Genomic DNA, 22292 nt, shown 5'->3' with positions numbered 1-22292 from the left:
AAATAAAAAAAAAATTAAAAAAAAAAAGACAAAAAAAGAAAGAAAACTGTGTGCCACAAATTTTCTCCAAGCCGATTCTCTACATATCCCAGTCCTATGTGATAAACCAAGGAAGACTGAGAAAGGCATACAGGAACATGGGCGAGTCTAACTTATCAAACTCAAAAGGCCCCAGAAACTTCCATCAGCTTTTCGACCTTCATGTCCTTGAGACATTCTAGAAGACAGCAGGATGGCGGGCTCCGGAGTCACCATTTATTATCCAGTAGCTCTCCTACTAGTCACCTGTGGGGTCTGAGGAAGGTCATGGCCTTGCCACATCTCAGCCTCCTAATCTGCAAAGTTAACACACATGCAAATCTAGCCTCTATGGTGTTCTACCTGTTAAGTTAATCCATGAATGTCCTAGGGAAAAAATGATCTAATGCTTGATGAGTCTTACCTCTCACTGCTTCCTACCCTTTGACTGTTTCTATGGCCATGACGCCTTATGGGAGCAACAACAGTAATTACCTCATCATGAACTTTAGCAAGCAACAGTGAAACTGTGTGACCTAGCCCTAGAATGATCGAAGAAAGCAAAGATTTAGCATTCTGCAGAAGCCCTACAGCCCAGCTTTCCAGAGAAGCGCTCTGGTGAGGTACAGACCTGATGGCTATGTCCCCACAGCTCTTACCATCAGACAAACAGTTAACACTTTCGCAGAATTAGTCAACTGAATGAACCAAAATACCATTAACATAGGTTGATCATTTTCCCATTCCATTATATAATACAAACTATACCATGAAGTAAGACTAAGTCAGGATACAGGAAATGAGTCAGCCACATGCAAAGGCTCCAAGTGACCGCTGATTCTGAGCCTCACCCTTTCTCACAGCAAGGTCAAACAACAGCCATGCAAAGCATCCAGGGAGCTTTGACAAAACCCAGTTCCAGGGCCCAGTTCTTGATTAGTTCCTTCAGGTTTCCAGCTCCTTTCTCTCTAGCTCACAGATCAAGCCAATTAATCCCTTAACAGAAACAGCCACATCCACTACTCCCTGAGACTTCATCACACACTGCGAAACCTGCCATGGATCACGCCTTCAGTTCTATGTGCTTTTATTGAGGCTGGAAAGTATCTCTTTACAAAGCACCTTACCACACTACCCTGGTAACCATTGGTATTTTATGGGCATTCTCCAAATCAATTAGAGTGTCAGGTTGTAAGGCAATGAAATAAAGGCAGAGAGGCATAGGCTCAATTCCTTTCAGGATAGTAAGGGCAATAATAAATTAAAAAGTATAGACTACAACTAGAAAAATACTCTTTGGAAATTCATTATTCCCAAGATTAGTTCTCAATACTTGTCTTTAAAGATTTATAATCATCAAATGCCAACTCTATAACCCGTTCTACCTGTCAGAGTCAAGCAATGTTCAACAAGAAACAGAGAAACAGTAAGTTTCAGCTTTGCTTGCCCTCCTTGCCGATTCTAAATGACAGAATACACATTATTCCACAGCCATCACACAAATGTCTCCATGGATATCTTTTCATTTACACTGTAATACCAATGACTGGGGTCTTTACATTAAATGTTTCTGAATTTAATTAACATACATGTACATGGTATGAAAACTACCAGAAACTAAAACATTCCATCCACCAAATGAACTACAACACACACTGAAGCACAACGAAAAATATTCATTATTTTATTCATTAACTTATTGGCTGCTTTTTAGCTTGAAATTCAGTATTCAATTAATTCTGGCAGGTACAATTACTCCTGCCAAAACCGATAGTGGTTATTCACATGTCTGCTTAAGATTTGTATTTGCACACAGTCTGAAAAGGAGTAAACGGTGAACCAAGATAACCACAGATAAAAGCAATAAAATACAGAAACTGTAAGAAATGACTGGAGAGGAAGTGCAAGAGGAAACCCAGGAAAGCCTTCTTTCCCCTGTCCACATGGATCCCTGATCACCAGTGTAGTTTGTGACACCTCTGGAAAGCACTAGAAAGCAACAGTCTTGGCCTGAGAGATCTGAACTCACTAGTGTTGACAGGGGACCGTGGGGCAAAGGAGAGGGTGGGGAAGTGGGTTCCATGTCGTGGCTACTGAGCAACCCTGAATAGACTAGGCGGCCGTGGGCACTGATGATGCCCTCCAGAAGGCTGGGAAGACAGGAGCAAGGTGGGCAGTGTGGATACATACACACCATTCCACCCCACTCTGAGATAACCATTTCTATATCCACCATCAGACGCGTTGACAATCAAAATGGAAAAATAGAAAGCACAAATCCCCAACTTATGCTCTGCATCTTCACCAGCATCCACAATGGGATGCTCATACAGAAATTGACTAAACACTTCTTAAATTCTACATGACATACATGTATCAGTCTGAACCAGGAATGTGTTTTCCATGACTCTGTTATGTCATTAGAAAACAAATGTCTTTTTTTTTTAAGTATAGAAAACCTCTTCAAGATTTTTTTATCCACTATAGATCTGTTTCATACGGTATTTTATGAATGTAAAACACCAACGGCATTTTAGATTTTAAATTAAAACACCCATTTGAAAATGTAAAATGCCAACAGTATTTTAAATTCAACCAAAAAGAAAAAAAAACGGCAAAACACACTAGATCTAAGGACATGTCATACCTGGTGGAGTATCTTGCTGTTCTTCCACAGAGGGGACATTTATTTCTAAAAATTAAACAAAGCAACAATCCATTATATGCTGCAGATCATGGCTACGCCAATCATTTTTACAAAATTCACCTCTGATTGTCATAAAAACACTAGGATTTGACACCCTCAGGACAAAAGAATTAGCTACAGTTGAGCAAAGCTGCAAACTTCCCAATCATTTGCAAAACAGGCGCAGGAGGTGACCCAGCTAACAGCCAGCAGATGGCACTAAGACCAGGTTCTCTACAGTTAGCATCAGACTCTATAAACTAGTGGAGGGATGACCAGGCTGCAACACTAACCATGGGAGCCTTTCCCCTCAGAGCTGCAACACTAACCATGGGAGCCTTTCCCCTCAGAGCTGCAACACTGACCATGGGGAGCCTTTCCCCTCAGAGCTGCAACACTGACCATGGGGAGCCTTTCCCCTCAGAGCTGCAACACTAACTAACCATGGGGAGCCTTTCCCCTCAGAGCTGCAACACTAGCCATGGGGAGCCTTACCCCTCAGAGCTGCAACACTTCCACACTGAACCTAGAGTCTTGCACACCAGCATGAGCTACCACTGAACTCTCCACAGGATCAGAAATCCCAAGATGACTCTGATGCGGATGTGAACACTAACTTCTTTCTCTTGCTGCTTGGAGACATCATCACCAGCTGACTGTAAGACAACGGCAGGCATGCGCTATAAACTATGTCACATACTAATTTCTTCAAACCTTTCAGCCCATTTAACACTACCTTAGCCATGAGATTGTTAGGTTTTGTTTCTTAAGAATTGTAAGAGCCTGTGGAATCAGGATCAACCAGGATCACCCAGATCTCACTAGGCCTTGTTCCAGTTTCAGCACATTTGTATAAAATAATAATAATAATAATAATCAGCACAAGGATCTTTGTCCCATCTCCTCCTCACTGTCTACCATGAGGACCAATGAAAACAACCTATGTGGAGCTTTCTGTACACTAAGAATTATTAACTCTGCTGTACTGAAACACTGATGTTTAAATGAGTATAAGCAGTTACTTTTGCTTTTCAAAAAACATCCCTTCATTTCCAAGAAAACCTGATCAACCAACCAACCAAATGATAACTATATTTTCCCTCCTTCACATCTAAATAACATCATGAACATCACAACTTCCTGCTGATCTCCAGCCAGAATAACCCTTTATCGCCAGCATGCCTTCTCTAAACCCTTTATCGCCAGAGTGCCTTCTCCGAAGTGGCCACTCACTCATAAATAAGGTAGCCCTTTCACCCGCATCTATTTTCCTCACAGAAATCTGCTTCTGTCACTCTTCTTTTATTATGCCTGGTCTCTAGAATGACAGCGTCATGGAAAAGAACCCTGTTGGCTTCATCCATCCCAGCATGGCTCACCCCCAGCCCTGGGTAAGCACACAGTTCAGCATACATGTTTTAAATAAGCTTATCTATATTGATATAGAATAAAAGATCATCTCTGTAAAAATAACCTACCTTCTGAAATGATGCTGGAATCTTCTATGGCATTATCTAAAAAAAAAGAAATAGACCAAACACATTACAGTAACTCACCTCCACTTAGATCAGAGGTTCTCAACCTTCCTAATGCTGTGACCCTTTAACACAATTCCTCATGTTGTGGTGACCCCCAACCATAAAATTATTTATTGTTACTTCATAGCTGTAATTTTGCTACTGTCATGAATCATAACTGATAAATATCTGTGTTTTCCAGTGGTCTTAGGCAACCCCTGTGAAAGGGTCCAAATAGATGTGAACCACAGGTTGAGAACCACTGACTTAGATCCCTAAAGTGACTAAAATCTACTCAGAAAGTTTTGTCTAAGCTGGGTCTCCTTATGGGAGACTCCTGAGCATTTATATCACAAAATCAACTTCAGTTCTAAATTATATTCAAAAGTTTAATCAGAGGGACCAATGTTACTCCCGTTGATGTAAAATAAAAATTCCTCTGTGCTCATGGGTTCTACATCCTCATATTTACCAGCCAACGATCAGAAACACTAAGGGAAAAAAGAAAAGTGAGATATACAGACACTGAAGCAAAATAACAAACACAGACAGAGCATGCAAATGGCATTCCAGGTTGGTGATTGACAGAGCATGCAAATGGCATTCCAGGTTGGTGATTGACAAAGCATGCAAATGGCATTCCAGGTTGGTGATTGACGGAGCATGCAAATGGCATTCCACGTCAGTCATGCAGGGATGGTTCAAAAGCTTGGGAAAGCAACACAGGTTAGGGGTTGCAAATGCAAATGCTGTGCTGTTTTATGCAAGGGCCTGGAGTATCTTTCGATTTTGATATCTGTGGGCCGTCCAGCACCAGTCTTATTGTAGAAACCATGTTTGACAATTCCTAATTATTTCTTAGTGGCTTGAAAAACTACTGCATTTCCTATATCTCTTCTTTACTGCCCAGCTATGCAGGTAAAATACAGTCAACATTGAAAAACTCACCTGAAATCTCTATCCCTTCATTTTCTGAATGCTCGTGTACTATGAAGTGAAAGGGGAAAGAAAGATCATGTGGCGCTGAGTAGCAATAAAAACAATGGACCATGTCCAGCCTTAGCTCATTTATAACTTTTAACTTCCAGGCGCACTCTCTAACCATGTGTATTACAGAGCAGGGAGGGGAGGAGCTTGGCTAAATGATGTAAAACATTCTGGGTAGACATGGAGATGGTAATTTCTTACACTCCCTCCTTCACAGAGGGATGTACAAGCTCCTTCCCCAACCAGTTGTCTGCAAGATTCACTGTTGACACTGATTCTCCTGTTTGTCTTCCTGTCTGTGTGAGCTTGAAGCTTACTAATTGCCCTGGCTCTCAGTTCTTACCAGGCATAGGGATTGGTTCTCAGATGGTAACCTGGGGACAAACACCCCTCTGCTATCCTCTTAGTGGAAACCGGCTGACAGGACCTTTCATTTACCATGGTAACCAGGGCCCAGTGCCCATCCCTGCAGCCATCTGTTGACACAGGGCCTGGAGTTTCTGTGCTTTGATGCAAGCACCTTGTCCCTATGGCCCTCCCCCACACCCAGCAGCAAGCCATTCCCTCCCAACTGACCTTCTAAAATGTTACCTCAATGGCCAAGTTTTTTAATTTTTAAAAGAATTTTAAAGACAACCTAAGCTCATTATTTATATCCCGTTAGAAATGGCTGTTGTAGATAGCGAAGTTGGTTCTTTCCCGAATCTTAAACACATACATAACAAAGTAGCATATCAAACCTACACACATACTGTAATTCTTAACTTCTCTGTGCACTTTGCCAACTCTCAAGAAGTTGCAACCCCTTAAAATAGGGCTCCCACAACCTCGAAGCTTACAGGTCTGAATTTCAGTGCTGCAGTTGCCTGCAGGGCAATAGGTCCTGCCCATTTTCTCAGCCTTCCTTCTGTCCCTCTCAGCTGACTTCTGTCTCTACACAGCATTCTGAAGATGCTCTAGTTAAAGACAAATGCGTCACAAACTACTTCCTCTTCTCAGAATCCTGAGCAGTTGATCCGCCTTCCCCAAGCTTTCTTCTATTGCCCATAAAGAAGGGAAACAATCCATTTCATGGAATTCAACAAAACAGGTCTGGAGGTGCCTGGAGACGACAGCAGTGGGAACAGCAATGGCCTGCTCTACTCCTGCCTAACCTATGTATGGACCCCAGCCAGAGGCCAGCGCTTGGAATTCTCCACCAGGACAAAATGCCATGCTAGTCACCTCCAAGAGAGGACAGCTCTGTGGAAACAAACTCTGACTGAAGGTCATTCATATGTTAGCAAAAGGAGGGAGCACAAAATGGTATCAATGTTTTAAATAGCTTATAATTGTCATTTGTAAAAATAAAATAAAGTATTATTTAGGCAATGGCAGATTCATTGAAATGGGTGAAAATTTTCTCATGTGAATTCTTTCAAGATGGTTGTTGGATGTTGCATGAAAATAATAGCTTAGAACATAATTCTCCACATTTTGTACTTAAACTATGAATACATTTAAAAAAATAAGTAAGTGGCTTAGGGTTGAGAAATATTTACAAACCTGGTGCATCATGATTTTGTTGTGTTGCTTCCTCTGGGGGAAAAAAGAAAGAAAGAAAGAAATGGAGACTTAAGACAATATAAGTATTAAAGCTTTGTTACTAAAGAAAACAAGGGAAAAGCAAATACTAAAATGCCTCATCTTAATCATAGATTCTAACTAATGCTGTAGTTACGAATGTGTGTCTCTGCCCAAAAGGAAGGAATGTTAAAACCATTCTCATAAAAATTCTTGCTAATAATCTAAAAAACTTAGCATAGGTGTCTGCTTTGTCACCATGGGGCATTAAGTAAGGGAGGAGACAGAAGCACGCGATATTCTTTTAATAAACTAACTTTGGTATAGGACAAAAAAAAAAGTCCTACTAAAATTGAATCTTTAGTTTTTGAAAGAAAAAGCCAGCAATTAAACGCAGTAACGGCAAAGGTGCTTCGCTGACCTAACAGTGAACGGCAAAGTCCATCTAATACCTGTATCCTGCTGCATCTTATCAGCATCCGTTACTGCTTCCCTGGGACCTAAAATAAAGGAGAAGATTTTGTCTAATAGCAAACAGCATACACATCACAGACACCATGCTACAAGAGTCACACGTTAATTCTAACTCGAAAAACCTTGTAAGGCAGATACTGCTGTGGCTTAGATATAAAAATATGGCCAAAGGCTCCTGTGTTGGGGGCTCAGGCCCCCGTTAGTGGCACTATCAAGAGGTGATTGGATCATAAGGATCAATGAACTAATCCACCAATGAATTCATAGCTGAAGGGCTGTTAGTAAGTGGGGCCTTATTGGAGGAACAGCCATTGTGTCACTGGGGGAGGGTCTTTGAATACATCCAGCTCTCCTTTCACAGGCTCTTTGTGAAAAACGGAGGAGACCAGAATGGTGGGGGGGAGCCAGAAAAGGGTGGGTGATAGGGATGGATGTGTGTAAGTACGTAATGTACACTGCACAAATGTACGAAAACATCATCATGAAAGCCAATGTGTTAATGAAACTGAAAAATGTTTTCGTCCTTTAAAAGCTACTCTCTCAGCAATTTTGTCACAGCCATAAAAACTAACAGATGTACTACTACTCTCTTCTGATTAAATTTCACACGACAAAGCCCCTAAGTTGCTGTCTAGCTGCAGAGATAATCTGGTAAAGAGCAGACTAAGGTTTTCAGCCTCTTGCCTCTACGACATCACCCTCTCTTCCATTCCTGCGCCCCTTAAAAGAATCCCAATGTGCATCTGAAAATGTCTGTCAGTAACTCTAGGCCTCAGCCAAGGTTGGTTGCTCCAATTTTGCAAATGAGACTTTGGGTGATTGCCCAGGTAGCCAGTAGTCTCTGTCATTTGTTGCACATTTAGGAAGTTGTTTGATTGCACTTCCTGTTTACTCAAGTAATATTATTTCCCTTGTCAGGTTTTCCATGGGGTTGAGGACAAGATAATTGTAGTTACTTTCTTCTCATGACTTGGCCAAGCCATTTCTAATACAAAACTTAAACTCCTTAGGATAGGATAATTATTGAAACATTTAGCATATGTTTCTTGCTTGATATTGTTTATGCTGGTTGTAATTCTAATTTTTATACTTGATATTTGTTCTTACTGTATATAGTTTTGTATTAGGTTTAGAACGCTCTTATTTAGCAAAGGGGGAGGTGCTGTGGGAACTTCTTCAGCCAATGGCCTCTGAGATACTGGCCCACTTGGGTGTGGTCTCTTATACTATAAATGTAGCGATAAAGTTTGCATGTTTTCTCCCAATGATGTGATAGAAGGCATTCTTTTCTCTTTATTTACTTTGTAATGCTAAACAATATGCAAAAAACCGTCTGTCATCTAAGGAATATGAGCAACTGCAAGACCTATGAAGACACCTCTGTGGGAAGTCAGAGTAAACCATTCACCCTGACTTGAGCCTTCCTAAGCCACATCCTCCAACAGAAATACACATTGAAAATTTTAATGTTCACAAACCTGAGCCTTCCTGCTCATTCACCATCTCTTCCACGTCATCTGGATGGTCCTGTGATGCTATGAATTAGGAAAGCGGAAATTAAAAGTGTCTCAAATAAGGCTTATGTATGATCCCTAAAACTGGAAAGCCACAAATCCTGTGATCCACCAAGTTCACTCAGAGAACAAACTCATATGATCTGTACCTGATGCCAAAGACAAAGACATGCAGTTCCCAGCTTCGGTGCACTTATCACCCATGCACAGAGCAGCAGAGCGCTAGCTCTAGCTCGTGTGGCAGATACAGATTCTACTAGTCAGCAATTCACACCACGTGAGGACACAAAAGTGCCACCAAGCAGGCGGATCTCTGTGAGTTCGAGACCAGCCTGATCTACAGAGCTAGCTCCAGGACAGGCTCCAAAGCCACAGAGAAACCCTGTCTTGAAAAAAAAAAAAAAAAACAAAAAAAAAAACAAAAACAAAAAAAAAAAAAAAGTGCCACCAAAGAGCAGCACAGCTCAGCCCTCCTCTTGCTCTAAAGAACCTCCAGCCACAGGAGCACTGTGCAAGGGGTCTTACCAGACCAGACCCAACTGGGACAATTCCAGTGCTTATACACCCACAGCACTGAAGCGATGTGGACCCCAAAAGCCACTCAAAAATACCAAGAGGGGTTGAAACTCAAGAGGCGAATCATTGGCTCTGAAACTTGGAGTAAAACTCGTCAAGACAGGCTCCCTGAAAGAGGATGAATCCAGCTCTAGCACAGACAAGCTTTCTACAGTCTCATGACATGCAGGGAACTTTTGTCGACTTCAGAATTTAAGCCTATAAAGAATACATGGGCATTGCTTTGTTTCTGATTTTTTTCTTTCTCTCTCTCTCATTCTGCTTTAGATAGGTCTTACTTTATAGCCCAAGCTGGCCTCAGGGCAATCCTCTTATTTTAGCCTGACAGATGCTGGGATTATAGGTGTAGGACACTGTGTCCAGCTTGGTTTTGTTGTTGTTGTTGCTGTTGTTGTTGTTGTTGTTGGTGGTGGTGGTGGTGGTGTGTGTGTGTGTGTGTGTGCTAACAACCTTCCTTGCCTCCACTTTCTGAGTCTGAAATTACAGGTATATAACAGCAACCCCAAATACAGTTCCTTTGTATATTTTGACAGAGTAATTCTACTACTTGGGATTTATGTTCAGAAAATGAAGATAAACAAAACACAAATAATATTACGTGTCCTATGATACACTGAATAATTTAAAAAGTACGTAACTCATGATGCTGCTAGGAGATTCGCTCTAATTAATAAATTCTTACCTGTGTCTTCCATATGGTAACTATCCTCAGTTTCTGGGAAAAAAAAAAACATTAGATTGATATTACTACTATCTTATATATGGTATATATATCTGCTCTATGTCTCTAAGTCTGTTTTGAATGATAATTCAAGTAATTCCAGTACTCATTAATGACTTCATGATAAAACTATTAAAATAAAGCACGGAAATATCAGTTAAGTCTCTATCATTTAATCACTACTTTACATCACAGGGCTCTTGCACTCTGTGCCCACCCAGCAGCTCCACAGTGTTGACACACCCTAAAGCCTGGGGTTAAAGAGAGAAAGCAATTGGTGCGGTGAATGCAGGAAAGGTGCAGACTGTGGTTAATCCTCTTCACATCCCACTGCAGATGGATTCGATTGACCAGCTTTGTCCTACTGCTTTCTAAAGTGAAAACGTGTATTGAAAACACAGATAAAAACAAGAATGGAGCCGGGCGGTGGTGGCCTTTAATCCCAGCACTCGGGAGGCAGAGGCAGGTGGATCTCTGTGAGTTCGAGACCAGCCTGGTCTACAAGAGCTAGTTCCAGGACAGGCTCCAAAGCCACAGAGAAACCCTGTCTCGAAAAACCAAAAAAAAAAAAAAAAAAACAAGAATGGAGATTTGGTATGCTTACAAAGCTACAGAAGAGCATATCTTTCTGGTTTTGTTTGGTTTTAATTGTTGGCTTTGTTATTTTGTTTTCAGATAAGGTCTCATTGGTGGCTATGGCTGACGTGGAACTCTCTACAGAGAACAGGCTGGCCTAGAACTCACAGAGATCCACTTGCTTCTGCCTCCTGAGTGCTGGGGTTAAGTGCATGTACCCCACACCAGGGTTTCTATTTATGTTTAAAACAGGGTCTCAGCACCCAGCCTGGCTTCCAGCTAATGAACTGTAGGCATGTTCTATCGCACTTGCCCAGAAAATGTCCGGGTCACTGAGCGTACTCAGACAACAAAAATGCCATCCTTTGACTCTCGCCACTAAAACCTTTGTGTATTTTAGACATCCGGGGACAATTTCATATTGTACAGAATTTGTTCTGATCACGTTTGTTCCCTTCACCTTCTCTTCATCCTCTGCAGTCCCCACGGAGCCCTTCATTCCTACAAGGCCACTCCACACTCTCTTATCTGGTTTTTCATGGTTCAATCTTTGTATATTTTATTTTACAGATTAGATGATGCAAATATTCTTAATCTCTAAAGATTTTCAAAGATAAATTTTTTGTTTCAAATTTAATCTGTTTTGATCATAGATTATGATAGAAAATAAGATTTCTTTTCTTAGAAGTGTTTCTTCCTGTCTAGAGCTGACCTCCTAACCTTGTTGATATTACATCCTTCCTGCTTCAGATGATATCAAATCCATGTGAACTGCAGGAATTTGCAGGATTAGCAGCACCTCAATAAAAATTCTGGCCACTGTAAAACCATTTTGAGTTATCTTAGCCAAAGACAAGAGAGACAAGCATGATACCAAGAAAATGGGGACATCGTTGCTGGAGCATTTTTACTCTGAAATTAGAAACATGTTCCTATGGAAACCATGGCATAAATGATGAGTTTGGAAGCTACATCTTGTCCATCAACACCTATCGTCTATGTAAAATGCAGCTGAAATCAGTTGTATATTCACAAGCAGTTTGGTCTGCATTTCTGACAGACAAATATATACACTCTATATATTTGTATTTATGGATGCTGCCCCCTAATGCTATCACTTTTCCTATGAAGAATGTCTCTCCTGAGCAGGCTTCAATGACAGTTTCTGGGAGATCTCATACATAAATCAGAAGCTGCCTACCACTAAAGAAGCTTCTCAGCATATTATGTCAGAAGTGTACACGCTTTGCTTTCTGGGACTTGTAGTTTTTACAGCCATTTGTGAGCTGGTTTGTAGTAGAGCTTCATGGAAACACAGCCATGTTTATTACCAATTAATTACAGCTGATGATTGTCTTTATGTTACAATAGCATAGCTGAGAGCGCCAGGATCTATTGAACACCCTCTAATTGAAAACACTTGCTGCCTGTGACTTACAAAAGCTATCTGGGGACACGTGCTGTGGAAGCTACAGATAGGGAGACAGCGGCACTGTTGGAACAAAAGCCAGGCACAGACAGCCGTGGGGTCATTGCGACTGCAATCTAGGTGGCGCTATGGAGGAGTTCCCTCAAGCACTGCACCTACCATTATCAGAAATCCACCTATTATTGATTCCCTTCAAGCTTTGAAAGAAACCGGGCATCATTTTATCTTAGAGAAAAGTTCATTTGCTTTGAAGCAATGAGCTTCACTCTCAAAATATTATAAATATATATTATAATATAAAATTAAAATGTTGCTCGTAAAGGAATTTTAGAAACATTTTAATAATTACACTATAAACTATCAACTATTCTATTTATTTATTTTATGCCCATGAGTGTTTTGCCTGCATACATGTCTGAGTGAGGATGTGGAACTGGAGTTACAGACAGCTGGGAATTGAACCTGGGTCCTCTGGAAGAACAGCCAGTGCTATTATTAAGCACTGAGCCATCTCTCCAGCCCCTCTATGAACTATTTTAAGACAACTGTGTGCTACCTTCATGGACTGCCCCAGCTTCCAGGGTCTCAGATTCATCCTCTCCATCAGTCACTGTGAGGACGTCCTCAGCCTCTGGCTGGGGCTCTCCTGCTGCTCCATCTGCTTCCGGCTGCGGGGCTTCAACAAGGAGAGACAGTGAGCAAGGGGGAACAGCAAGAGCCCACAATGGCAGTCAACCAGACAGGCCATCTGCAGCTGCCCCACGAGCCTCGGCCATTGCCCCCTTGAACGCCATTTTCTCACTCTGGCCAGTTTCAGTTGGAGAGTCACTTCTCGTTACAATGGGAACTCAAGCAGACAGTCACCTCATCCTATTGCTCACTCCACATACAAAGCAGGTAGGACCACGAGCGGCCAATGGAGATGCTCCTAAGTACTTGAACTAACATATGAATGTATAATTACTAATACATACATCTCTTTCATGATCCCTGAGTCAGGAGAAAGGTCACGCCAAGACCTTTCATTGAGAACTGTCGAGTTCCATGCAGCAATTATGACTGACGACTTGCATGTTTTAAATGCGGAGAGCAGCTGCCTGCTAAGTCTTATCGCTGCCCCCCAGACACACCTCACATCACGCATCTAAACGGATCCAGGCTTAGCTTTTCTCCTTAGAGACAGAAAGTGTTTTGCTGACCGTTTCAGGACATCCTGAGTAAACAAGCTACATGATTCCATGCCACTATAGTTTGGACTGTGACCCCGCCCTCAGGTGACCACTGTTTCGGAGGGAGGAGCATCTCTCCTCAGGACAGAGGATGGCACCTGAGGATGGAGGACCATGCCAAGCAAGCAGCCAGAGCTCCCTGTCCTGTTTTGGCCACTCCACTCTGAATCTCCCATTTATTCTTGATGGAACACTGGCCTTGAGTTATTTATGTTCATTTATTCATATGATTTTAAAACTAAATACGCTCATAAAATTGCTTCACAGTGAGGTGGGATTTTGAAAAGTATGTCCAGTGCTTTTCCCCCAAGAAATAATAGTTGATCTATAATTACTCGGAATGTAGTTTTAGGAACTCAACTATTTTGGTAACTTGTGCTAAGTAGAATTGAATCCATACCATATTCTGTGTGTTCCTGTTCCTGGAGAAGGGACTGAATTTGTTCTTTTACTTCATCTTCAACATTCTGGACTTCTAAAATAATTACAAAACATAACACAATAATATAACACTCAAGTATTAATGGGAAATTTGAAGACTTAAATACGGCATTTGCACACGCGTTAAGATGGCTGCACTTGGCTAAGAGGCTGTGTAATATTTCCATATCCATAAGCTGCTTCCTCCCCTATATCGGCAAACATAACAGATACTTAAAATTAGCCTTATTATCTCAGCAGATGTAAATACTGAGAGATGTTCAAAGAGACTTTTAAAGAAAACTAATTCAAGTATAGACTTTTTTCTTTAAAAAGCAGTCTAAGAGAATGCTTTTAGTTTCCAATTAATAAAACTCCCACTCATGTTAGCAGAAAGCAAGAATGAAGCTTTCATAAAGAGGGGAGTGGAAAAGATGGAATTCCACCCAGACTAAACAATGTGACCAATGCCTGCTCTCCTGACTATCAGCAGGAAGGGCACCCTCGGTGGAACGAGGATCGGAGTGAGTAGGATTGGCCGATCCACAAGTCTGAAGCTTGTGTGATAATGACCACCCTGTCAGCTCCAGAAAAGTGCATCTGAAATACAGGCTCAGATAATTATGACTTACAAAAGAGGAGTTAATGATGACATTGGGACAACCCCACAGTGCTTATCGGCCTACAACCCAGATAAAGCCCAGCGTTACACAGCAAATAAACTGTGGGGACAACGACACTGTCACGGGTTTGCTGACATAATCTAGACTTCCTCTCGATATCACCGGTGCTGTGTGTGAAATAACTCCAACGGCTGGGGTTACAGTGAAGCACACAGTGACAGAGAGAACAAACTCGGGCTGCGGAAAAGTCCCTATGCTCGTTGCTTAATAAAACATGTCTAAAGCATACACTGTTTTATTTCCATTCCGCCATCCATGTAATTACAATATAGACAAGTCCCTAGTCTCTACTCTCAGTCTCCCAGTGTTTGTGACAGTCTCCTCACTGGGGCCCATCCCAACGGTGCTGAGAAAATCATCCAATAGATGAAGAGTTTCTAGCCATGGCATGGGGCGTGCATTACTGACTTCCTAGACAGGACCCTGAAGCGTCACAAATTAAGAACTACAAATGTGGCCCTCCCAGAGCCTTCCAGACTCGTGCATTACCAGCCCTGGTTCTGAACTCAGTGAACGCTCCCTGGCATCTCATTCTACACGTCTTTCTCTTCTCCCACTGTGCAGAGGGAGGAGCTGGGCCACCCTGGGAGAGAGAATGAACAGCAAAGAAATGAAAAGGGTAATTGGGTGTAGTGTGCTCTTTCGAAAGTGTCGTTGCCATAGTGACGAGAGGAGCCTGTGGTAGATGGAGTTAGAGGGCATTTTACTGGGAGATAAGTATCTGTAGTTGCAAAACAGATGGAAGGAGCCAGAGAAGGGGAGAAGAACTAGAGGCTCAGCAAGGGAAGGGCTGAGAGAGCAGAGTGCAATCCGAACACAGTGCCACGGAGCTGTGGAGAATGAGGCTAGCGACAAACCAGGGGGTCTGGCAACCGGCAATCGTTTGTAAAGAATCAGACCAACCACAAAAAGAACGGGGAAACACATGGCACATCTCAGATCCAGCACTCGACTCGCTCAGAAACTAGGCTTCTTAAAATTACAAATCTGTTTATCAAAAATCAAAGATTAAGTGTTAAATTCAGATATTTAAATTAGAAACCTTGACAGAAACCAGTATGGATTCTTGAGCCATATTCCAATTACATAGGCGTGAGACGGAGACAATAAATTCCCCTAGGGCTCTCTGAAATGGACAAATAACAAAACTTAGACTCATACATTGTTCCTTGAAGGAATGAAGAAAAGAAAATCAAATAGTATCAGCACAGTTTGGGCCATAAATTGTTTCCAATAAACATGTCATATCTAGAGCTCCCAATAGGGGGCGCAACGAAACCAATTTTCTTCTGTATTGCAAGAAAGACAAGTACTGAACCATGCCACAAGCAGAAAACCATGGTAGTAGATTAAAATTTCAGGCAGCAGTTTACTAAAATACCTCAACGTTTCCAAACTATGAGATAAAGTCCCTTTATGGAAACACTATGACCTGCTCTAAGAGGCCTCAGGGACAGAAAGAGCATGACAAGGTCTAAGGAGGCCTTCCACGTAGACCAGGTCCTTATGTATCCCCGCTGAAGTCATTCATGTACCGGGCTGTGTAGAGTCCGTGTCCGCTTTTACTTTGAATGTGATGTGGTAAAAGACACACCTGGCTGCTGTTGTTCCTCACTCCATGGTGTTCAGGGATGCACAACTGTTTATGCCTTGGAATCTTGATTACAAAAATTAAAACACTCCTGCATACGTTTCCACAACAAGATTGATTATTGTGGCTTCAGAAAAGAAGAATCTGTAGCTCACTTTATAAACAATGTGAACAGCTGGGTGAGACGTGACGGCTTAACTGCAAAGGTACCAGCAGGCCAGGCCTGCCCTAGAGTCTCCACTACACTTACCTGGCCCCTCAGCAGCCTGCTTCTCCTGCTCAGCCGGTGGCTCGGCCTCCTCTGGTGGGGATGTCCTCTCAGAAGTAGATCTTTCTTTAAGTCCTGCATTTTTTTATTCACAATGTTAACTGCAGCATCTTTACAAACCATTTTTACATATTAGATCAGGAAAAACAACTTTCAAATAGTTGACTAGAGGTGCTAGGAATTCATAATTTCCAGTATTGTGTTTCAAACAGAAGGAAGTTCTCCCTTTCACCGCTCAAGGGTCTTCCGTGTGTCTAAGACTCTTTTAAGGGCACTCATGAATATTTACAACATACAGCCACATCTAACCTTGACAAAGGCAGTCAGTGTGGCTCCAAGCCCCTCTCCTGGCTGAGAGGAGGAGGACTTCCTAAGGGAAAGTTCTGAGCTCAGCAGGAAGCATCGGGACACTCCAGAATCTGAGTCAGGCATTCCAGACTTGACTTGCCCCGCAATGTCTGATTCTTCTGGGATACTACAATATCCCAGCTTACTTAAATAAGCCATGCGTAACTCACTATCTACAATTTCCTCAAAGGACTACCTATAAGCAATGTTTTTTGTTTTGGTTTGGTTTGTTTTCTGGAGCTAAAACATATCACCAAAAAAAATCCCTTATTTAAAAATAAGGAAAATAAGTCAGGGGAGCAAGTTAGCATGAAAACTGGTTTTAAAGTCACTCGAATACTAAGATGGAGCCTTGATGTTTTGTGCGTGGAACATCAGATAAAACCTCACTTAAGTGTAGCGTGTAGGAAACAACGGTGTGACCAGGAGTCCAATTCTGTCTGCTGAGCCCTGGGTTTCTCTGCTCTCACTGAGGAGGAAGGAGTGTGGCGTCTGGGAAGGTGTGTGGCCCTCAGTGCAAGTTCAGGCCAGCGCTCTGCACTCTGGGAACTCTAGTCATCGCAGGACAGCTAATGCCCATGGTTCCCTTATCTCAGCTCCATACTTTTCTTTTGTATTCTTTGCCCGCTCTCCTATTCTTGTTCTACCAGATGCCAGTTCTGAAACCTTACAGAGACAGTGCAAAGACAGCCGACAAGACTGGTTATCTTCTACTACCCCATTTTTAACACGCTGTGCACACAACGCCGTGCATGCAACGCCATCAAGCACAGCTGCGTTCTACATGTCCGTGTGATCTAACTACAAATATAAAACAGGTTCCAAATTAGTTCACGTCCCGAGAGTGTGGACAGGGATGGCCACCTTACAACCCCTCACATCTACTTAAACACAGGGTGGAAACTACTCTACTTTCTCATTTAAATACCCCACCTCACCTGACAGTGGATTGGGAACCATCAGTGAAGAAACTGTACTAAATCAGTGGGGAAAAACTCATAGGGTTTGTCTTTGCACCCTGTACTTTCACCAACAGTTGGCCACAGCAATTGCTCCAGAAATGCCCACTGAAGGGCTAGGGCATGCTGGGGTCCACTCCACTAGCTCAGTGATTCAGGGGCTCCCTGCAGGGCAAGAGCTCTATATACCTGGTGGGCACAGTGATGCGGGGGAAGGAATGGGGATGGCATCCATCTTGCTGTTACTACTACTTACCAGAGATCCCTCTGCTAGTGCCCATTTCTGTTTTAGAGGTAGGCTCCCTGTGGTGGGAACGGTGTGGGTCAGGTGTCCTGGGATAGTTATATTCTCAGAAGTGTCTTGGCGTTATAAAAGGTTACAACCTCACCCTTCACTAACATAAACTCAGTGAGCTTTCAAACTGGCCTCCATTTGTGCACGGAGCAATGAAATAGTCCCCGTCAAAGGGCAGATTCTACTGCCTGAAAGCCCAGTCTTACCTAACTTGAAAAAGTCCATTTCATTGGAAAAAGAAATAAATGTTTGAATAAGTGTTTGAAAGCTACCAGACACGATACACAAAAGAGCCATCCTTCTGTAACTCAGCTAGGAGCCTTTTGTCTTTACAATCCAAAGGATAAAATATGGAAAATGGAACAAGAGACAGGGAAAGGACCCAGGAGGAGAAAATGCTGCACGGCTTCATTACTACCCAAAGTATCAAATGACACCCCACTGTAGCTGCTCACGTCAGTCAAACGACACCCCACTGTAGCTGCTCACATCAGTCAAATGACACCCCACTGTAGCTGCTCACGTCAGTCAAATGACAACCTACTGTAGCAGGTCAGTGCTATATCCAGAGGTGGGGTTAGCACAAATCAGCTATAAACCCTGAAGCAGTGAAAGATTATATTTACACATGTCCCTCATGGGGCCCCTATGAACTTTAACGAGCCACAGAGAAACACTGGCCCTGTACACTATGGACTCAATCGTCTGCTTCACAAACCCAGAAACATAAAGAACACGTGACCAACTCTGAGTCAAAGGAAAGGATTCTTGTTTGTTTCTCTTTTTTTTTGTTAGAGCTGGGTTCTTTACTGAGAAGTACAAATGACAAAGGGTTAGTCTGGAATCTGCAATGAGCATTTAAAGTTACAGTCTGGAATGTCAGGTGCCTGTAGTTTAGTCCCTGTGACTGCACACAACACACTATAGTTCACACGGGCTCAAGAAAGATTCGCCTCTAACAAGTAGAGCAGAAGCTGGCTCGCTCTCAGCCCCACCTTAGCCTCCCACAGCAACCCAGCTCCCAGCTGCAAAAGGACTGCCTGCTCTGCTGTGGAGTCTGGAGGAACTCTCCCTGCGATGGTGCACTTGTTGCAGCTGCTTACCATCGCTGTCTAGTTGATGTTGCCAGGCTACAACAATGGTGAATAGGATGGAGAAAGAAACTTTCCTTACAGCGCCTTGACTGTTGTTCTGTAGACTCGTTAGACTACTTAGGAAACCTTATAATTTATATCTATTAATACCTTTTTCATTTTAATAAAAAATGCAAGGAGCCATCAGAAGTCAATGAAGCCAGCATTTAAACCATTTATAGCACCCTTGACTACTGGACACAATTTTCCTGGGTCCATTATTAATCTGCTTTACCTAATTCACTGCTACCCAACCATACTTGATCAGAATGAAGACGAAATAATACACTTATCTCCATAAATATGTAATAGCTTCAAGCTTACCAAACGGTATCTATAAATTCATTAAACAAATATCCATCAGCTGTTAATATGCAGAACTCTTCATAGTAACTGAATTGTGTGCAGTGAGATCCTCCAGGAGAATGTGTGCAGTGAGATCCTCCAGGAGAACGTGTGCAGTGAGATCCTCCAGGAGAACGTGTGCAGTGAGATCCTCCAGGAGAACGTGTGCAGTGAGATCCTCCAGGAGAATGTGTGCAGTGAGATCCTCCAGGAGAACGTGTGCAGTGAGAGCCCCCCAGGAGAATGTGTGCAGTGAGATCCCCCAGGAGAACGTATGCAGTCGACCTCTCCCCCAGAAAGAACAAGTGGACACATAGGAAACAGAAACTGCTGAGGTTATGAGGTGAGCATATATTATGGAGGAAATGTGGGCACAAGGGTGATATCAGAGGAAGGACTCAGCAACTGGATCTCAATGGACTTCTCAAGGCCAGAAGGACAGGGCCAAGAGCTACACTGCAATCCTCAGGCAACGGAGGAGCAAGCTTAGAAGTTTGAGTCAATGGGACAGGGAAGGAAGGCAGGGTTAAACACAGCAAATGCACACAGTTAGAATAGTAATTAAATTCACGTCACCATTCCCTACTCAAATCCTGTGGCCTCTTTGCAGTTACAGCACGTAGGCAGAGTTGAGCATCCTCAGGCCCCACACGTGTGGCGTTGATCAGTGTTTTCTCTTGCCCCCTTGAGCTCAGGAGAAAATATGGATCCAGCTGAACGCTTTATGAAGACGTGTGGATTACAAAGAACTGAAAGTGTGGCCCTTGTCTCACAGACTGTTGACAGACGTAGGAACAGGAGCCATTGTCCCATGCCTCTCACCTAGCCCCCCACTGAGATTTCAGGGGTCCAGCATCATCAGCGTTCTACAGAAAAGGAGCCAGAGGGGCCAAGAGGATGGGCTGCTCATGCACGTGCAGGCCCCTGTGGTCTCACAGCTGACAGTGTCACCACCAACTAGTGAGGAAAATGACCACTGCCATGTGGTCTCACAGCTGACAGTGTCACCACCAACTAGTGAGGAAAATGACCACTGCCAACATGTACACTGCGGTGAATCAATCCACACCGTCCATTTCGAGGCTGTTTCCAAAGGGGCACAGCAGATGATGAAACAGGAGTGAAGACCCACCCAGAATCTGGAAAATGACTACAGTCAACTTAACAAAATCCTACCTGTCTATTGCCTTTCACCCATTCAGTGAAAACTCCTAAAGGGGATTTTGGCTGAGGTTAAAAGCCTACAAGGAAAGCAGATTCTGACATAGCAGGTTCTCTGTGAACTTGCAGAATTCAAGGAGCTCTGCAGAGTTAGCACAAGCAGGCATGCTGGCCAATTCCTCTCTGGTGAGACATGGAAAACAGCCGCAGGGTGGGACCGAGGAAACCCATTAGAGGTAAAGTTAACCCTAATGAAATTCCTGGAGAACAGACAGCAAGCAAGGTGCTGACGAAGGAGCCAGTGCTGCTATGCGTAGAAAGAATGTCATCTGAGCGTTAGATGAGAGGGGAAAAAAGATCAGAGAAAAAGTGACTTTGAAAAAGGCTTGACAGTAGTTTTATAAAGCAATCCTTAAGGATAACTGTTCACCAACTGTAAATGACCTCCAAGGTTAATATAAAGTTAATGCAATAATGTCCTTTTTCAAAAACTTATAGCATTATCTCAGAAAATGTACAATGTTAGGGATGTGACAAAAACATCGATACTTAGTTTTGATTTTTCAAGCGTTTCCCCAAAACTCTTCAGGTTGCTAACTAAGTGGAATCATAGATTATTTTTAGCTGGCTTTTTTCTAGGGCAGCCTTGGGATTTTAATTATCCTCAGATAGCAATAGGATAAAAAGTAACTACCAGGAGAATAACCGAATAAATCGGAGAGTGGACGCACTCACTACCAAGGCTTAGCTTGGGTTCTGGCTCAGCTGTACTTTTTAACTGAGCTCTGGATGCTAATACATTGGACCAATGAGAACGGCAAGGAAACTCAGTACAGCCGTTTGTATCCTCAAAAGTAACAAGAGACTGGCAGAGGAAAGAAAGGGAGAATAAGTCAAATTCCAAATCACAAACATTCCCCCCAAAGTAAGAGTGTTTAGTAAGGTTTCCGTGTTTCAGCTGGGTGCTGCTATAAACCACTTGTCCTGCGACCTCCAGTTCCTGATTGCTGCTGTTCAAAGGAAGAAGCCACAGCTCACAGCACCACCTCAGCCCCCGCAAGTACAACCGATGCTCAACCGCTTATATTGATCATGATCCTAAAACCCCCTCATTGCCTGGAACTAGCATTTCCATTTTTTATACCCCCTTGCCACTGTAACTCCAAAACCTAGGTAAAATTAATAAAATGTCTCCACTTAATGCTTTGCCCTTCTTCAGCAAGGAGCGGGGGCAATCACTTATAGGGAAAACCACTAAATTTCTTGCAAGTAATTCTTTAATTAAGTCATTTATCTGAACAAAGAGATCTAGCATCAGGATATAGTTTGAAGACACGGTAACTGTAATGCATGGGTAACCTGGTTTCTTATTTCTCTTGTCCAAACAAGTTCATGGGTGTCACAGAAGCTCCTTCGTGAATGGAATATGTTAAAAAGCTTTCTGCTATTCTTTCATGTCCCACCTCAAATTCCTGCACACAAGAAATGTTTAGCAGATTCTACTAGGGAGTCTGTTTTTCCAGAACCCTCCAGAAAACTAAGACGACATCTCTCAGGCCTGGTGAAGTCTTCTTGTGTGCCATGCGCTCAAATCTTACAAGGAATAAAATGGGGCAAATCAGCAGGGCCAAGATTTTGGAAATCGAAGTAGGAAGAACCTCTTAGCACAGATCTAACTGGGAAGTCCATCATCCTGAAGCAACAGTCAATAGAGCCACGGACTCCCTGGGTTTGTGTGTACATGGTTTGGTATTTGATGAAAGCAAAATAATAAACAACAAAGACACAAGATCCTCACT

The 22292-nt window shown here is 42.7% G+C and overlaps 1 protein-coding gene across 10 annotated transcripts in view; it reads right to left on the bottom strand.

The window, feature by feature from the left end:
• Nucleotides 1-22292, bottom strand: part of Asph (aspartate beta-hydroxylase) — a 209180-nt gene that overhangs the window by 140377 nt on the left and 46511 nt on the right. For 8 of the 10 annotated variants that reach the window (XM_050164096.1, XM_050164090.1, XM_050164038.1 and 5 more), the window contains 10 exons: nucleotides 16235-16327; nucleotides 13691-13765; nucleotides 12618-12737; nucleotides 10018-10050; nucleotides 8724-8780; nucleotides 7224-7271; nucleotides 6754-6786; nucleotides 5170-5208; nucleotides 4183-4218; nucleotides 2666-2710 (listed from right to left, as the gene is read on the bottom strand). In XM_050164096.1, the coding sequence (XP_050020053.1) occupies nucleotides 2666-2710; nucleotides 4183-4218; nucleotides 5170-5208; nucleotides 6754-6786; nucleotides 7224-7271; nucleotides 8724-8780; nucleotides 10018-10050; nucleotides 12618-12737; nucleotides 13691-13765; nucleotides 16235-16327 (579 nt within the window). The remainder of the gene's footprint in view (nucleotides 1-2665; nucleotides 2711-4182; nucleotides 4219-5169; nucleotides 5209-6753; nucleotides 6787-7223; nucleotides 7272-8723; nucleotides 8781-10017; nucleotides 10051-12617; nucleotides 12738-13690; nucleotides 13766-16234; nucleotides 16328-22292) is intronic. The other 2 variants (XM_050164049.1, XM_050164063.1) reach the window with 2 other exon arrangements.

The sequence above is a fragment of the Alexandromys fortis genome, unplaced genomic scaffold (assembly GCF_014885135.2).
Source record: "Alexandromys fortis isolate MF-2015 unplaced genomic scaffold, M_Fortis_MF-2015_v1.1 scaffold_18, whole genome shotgun sequence".
NCBI classification, from domain to species: domain Eukaryota; kingdom Metazoa; phylum Chordata; class Mammalia; order Rodentia; family Cricetidae; genus Alexandromys; species Alexandromys fortis.
Note: the sequence above shows the minus strand (reverse complement) of the source record. Positions and strands in the feature narration are given on the sequence as shown.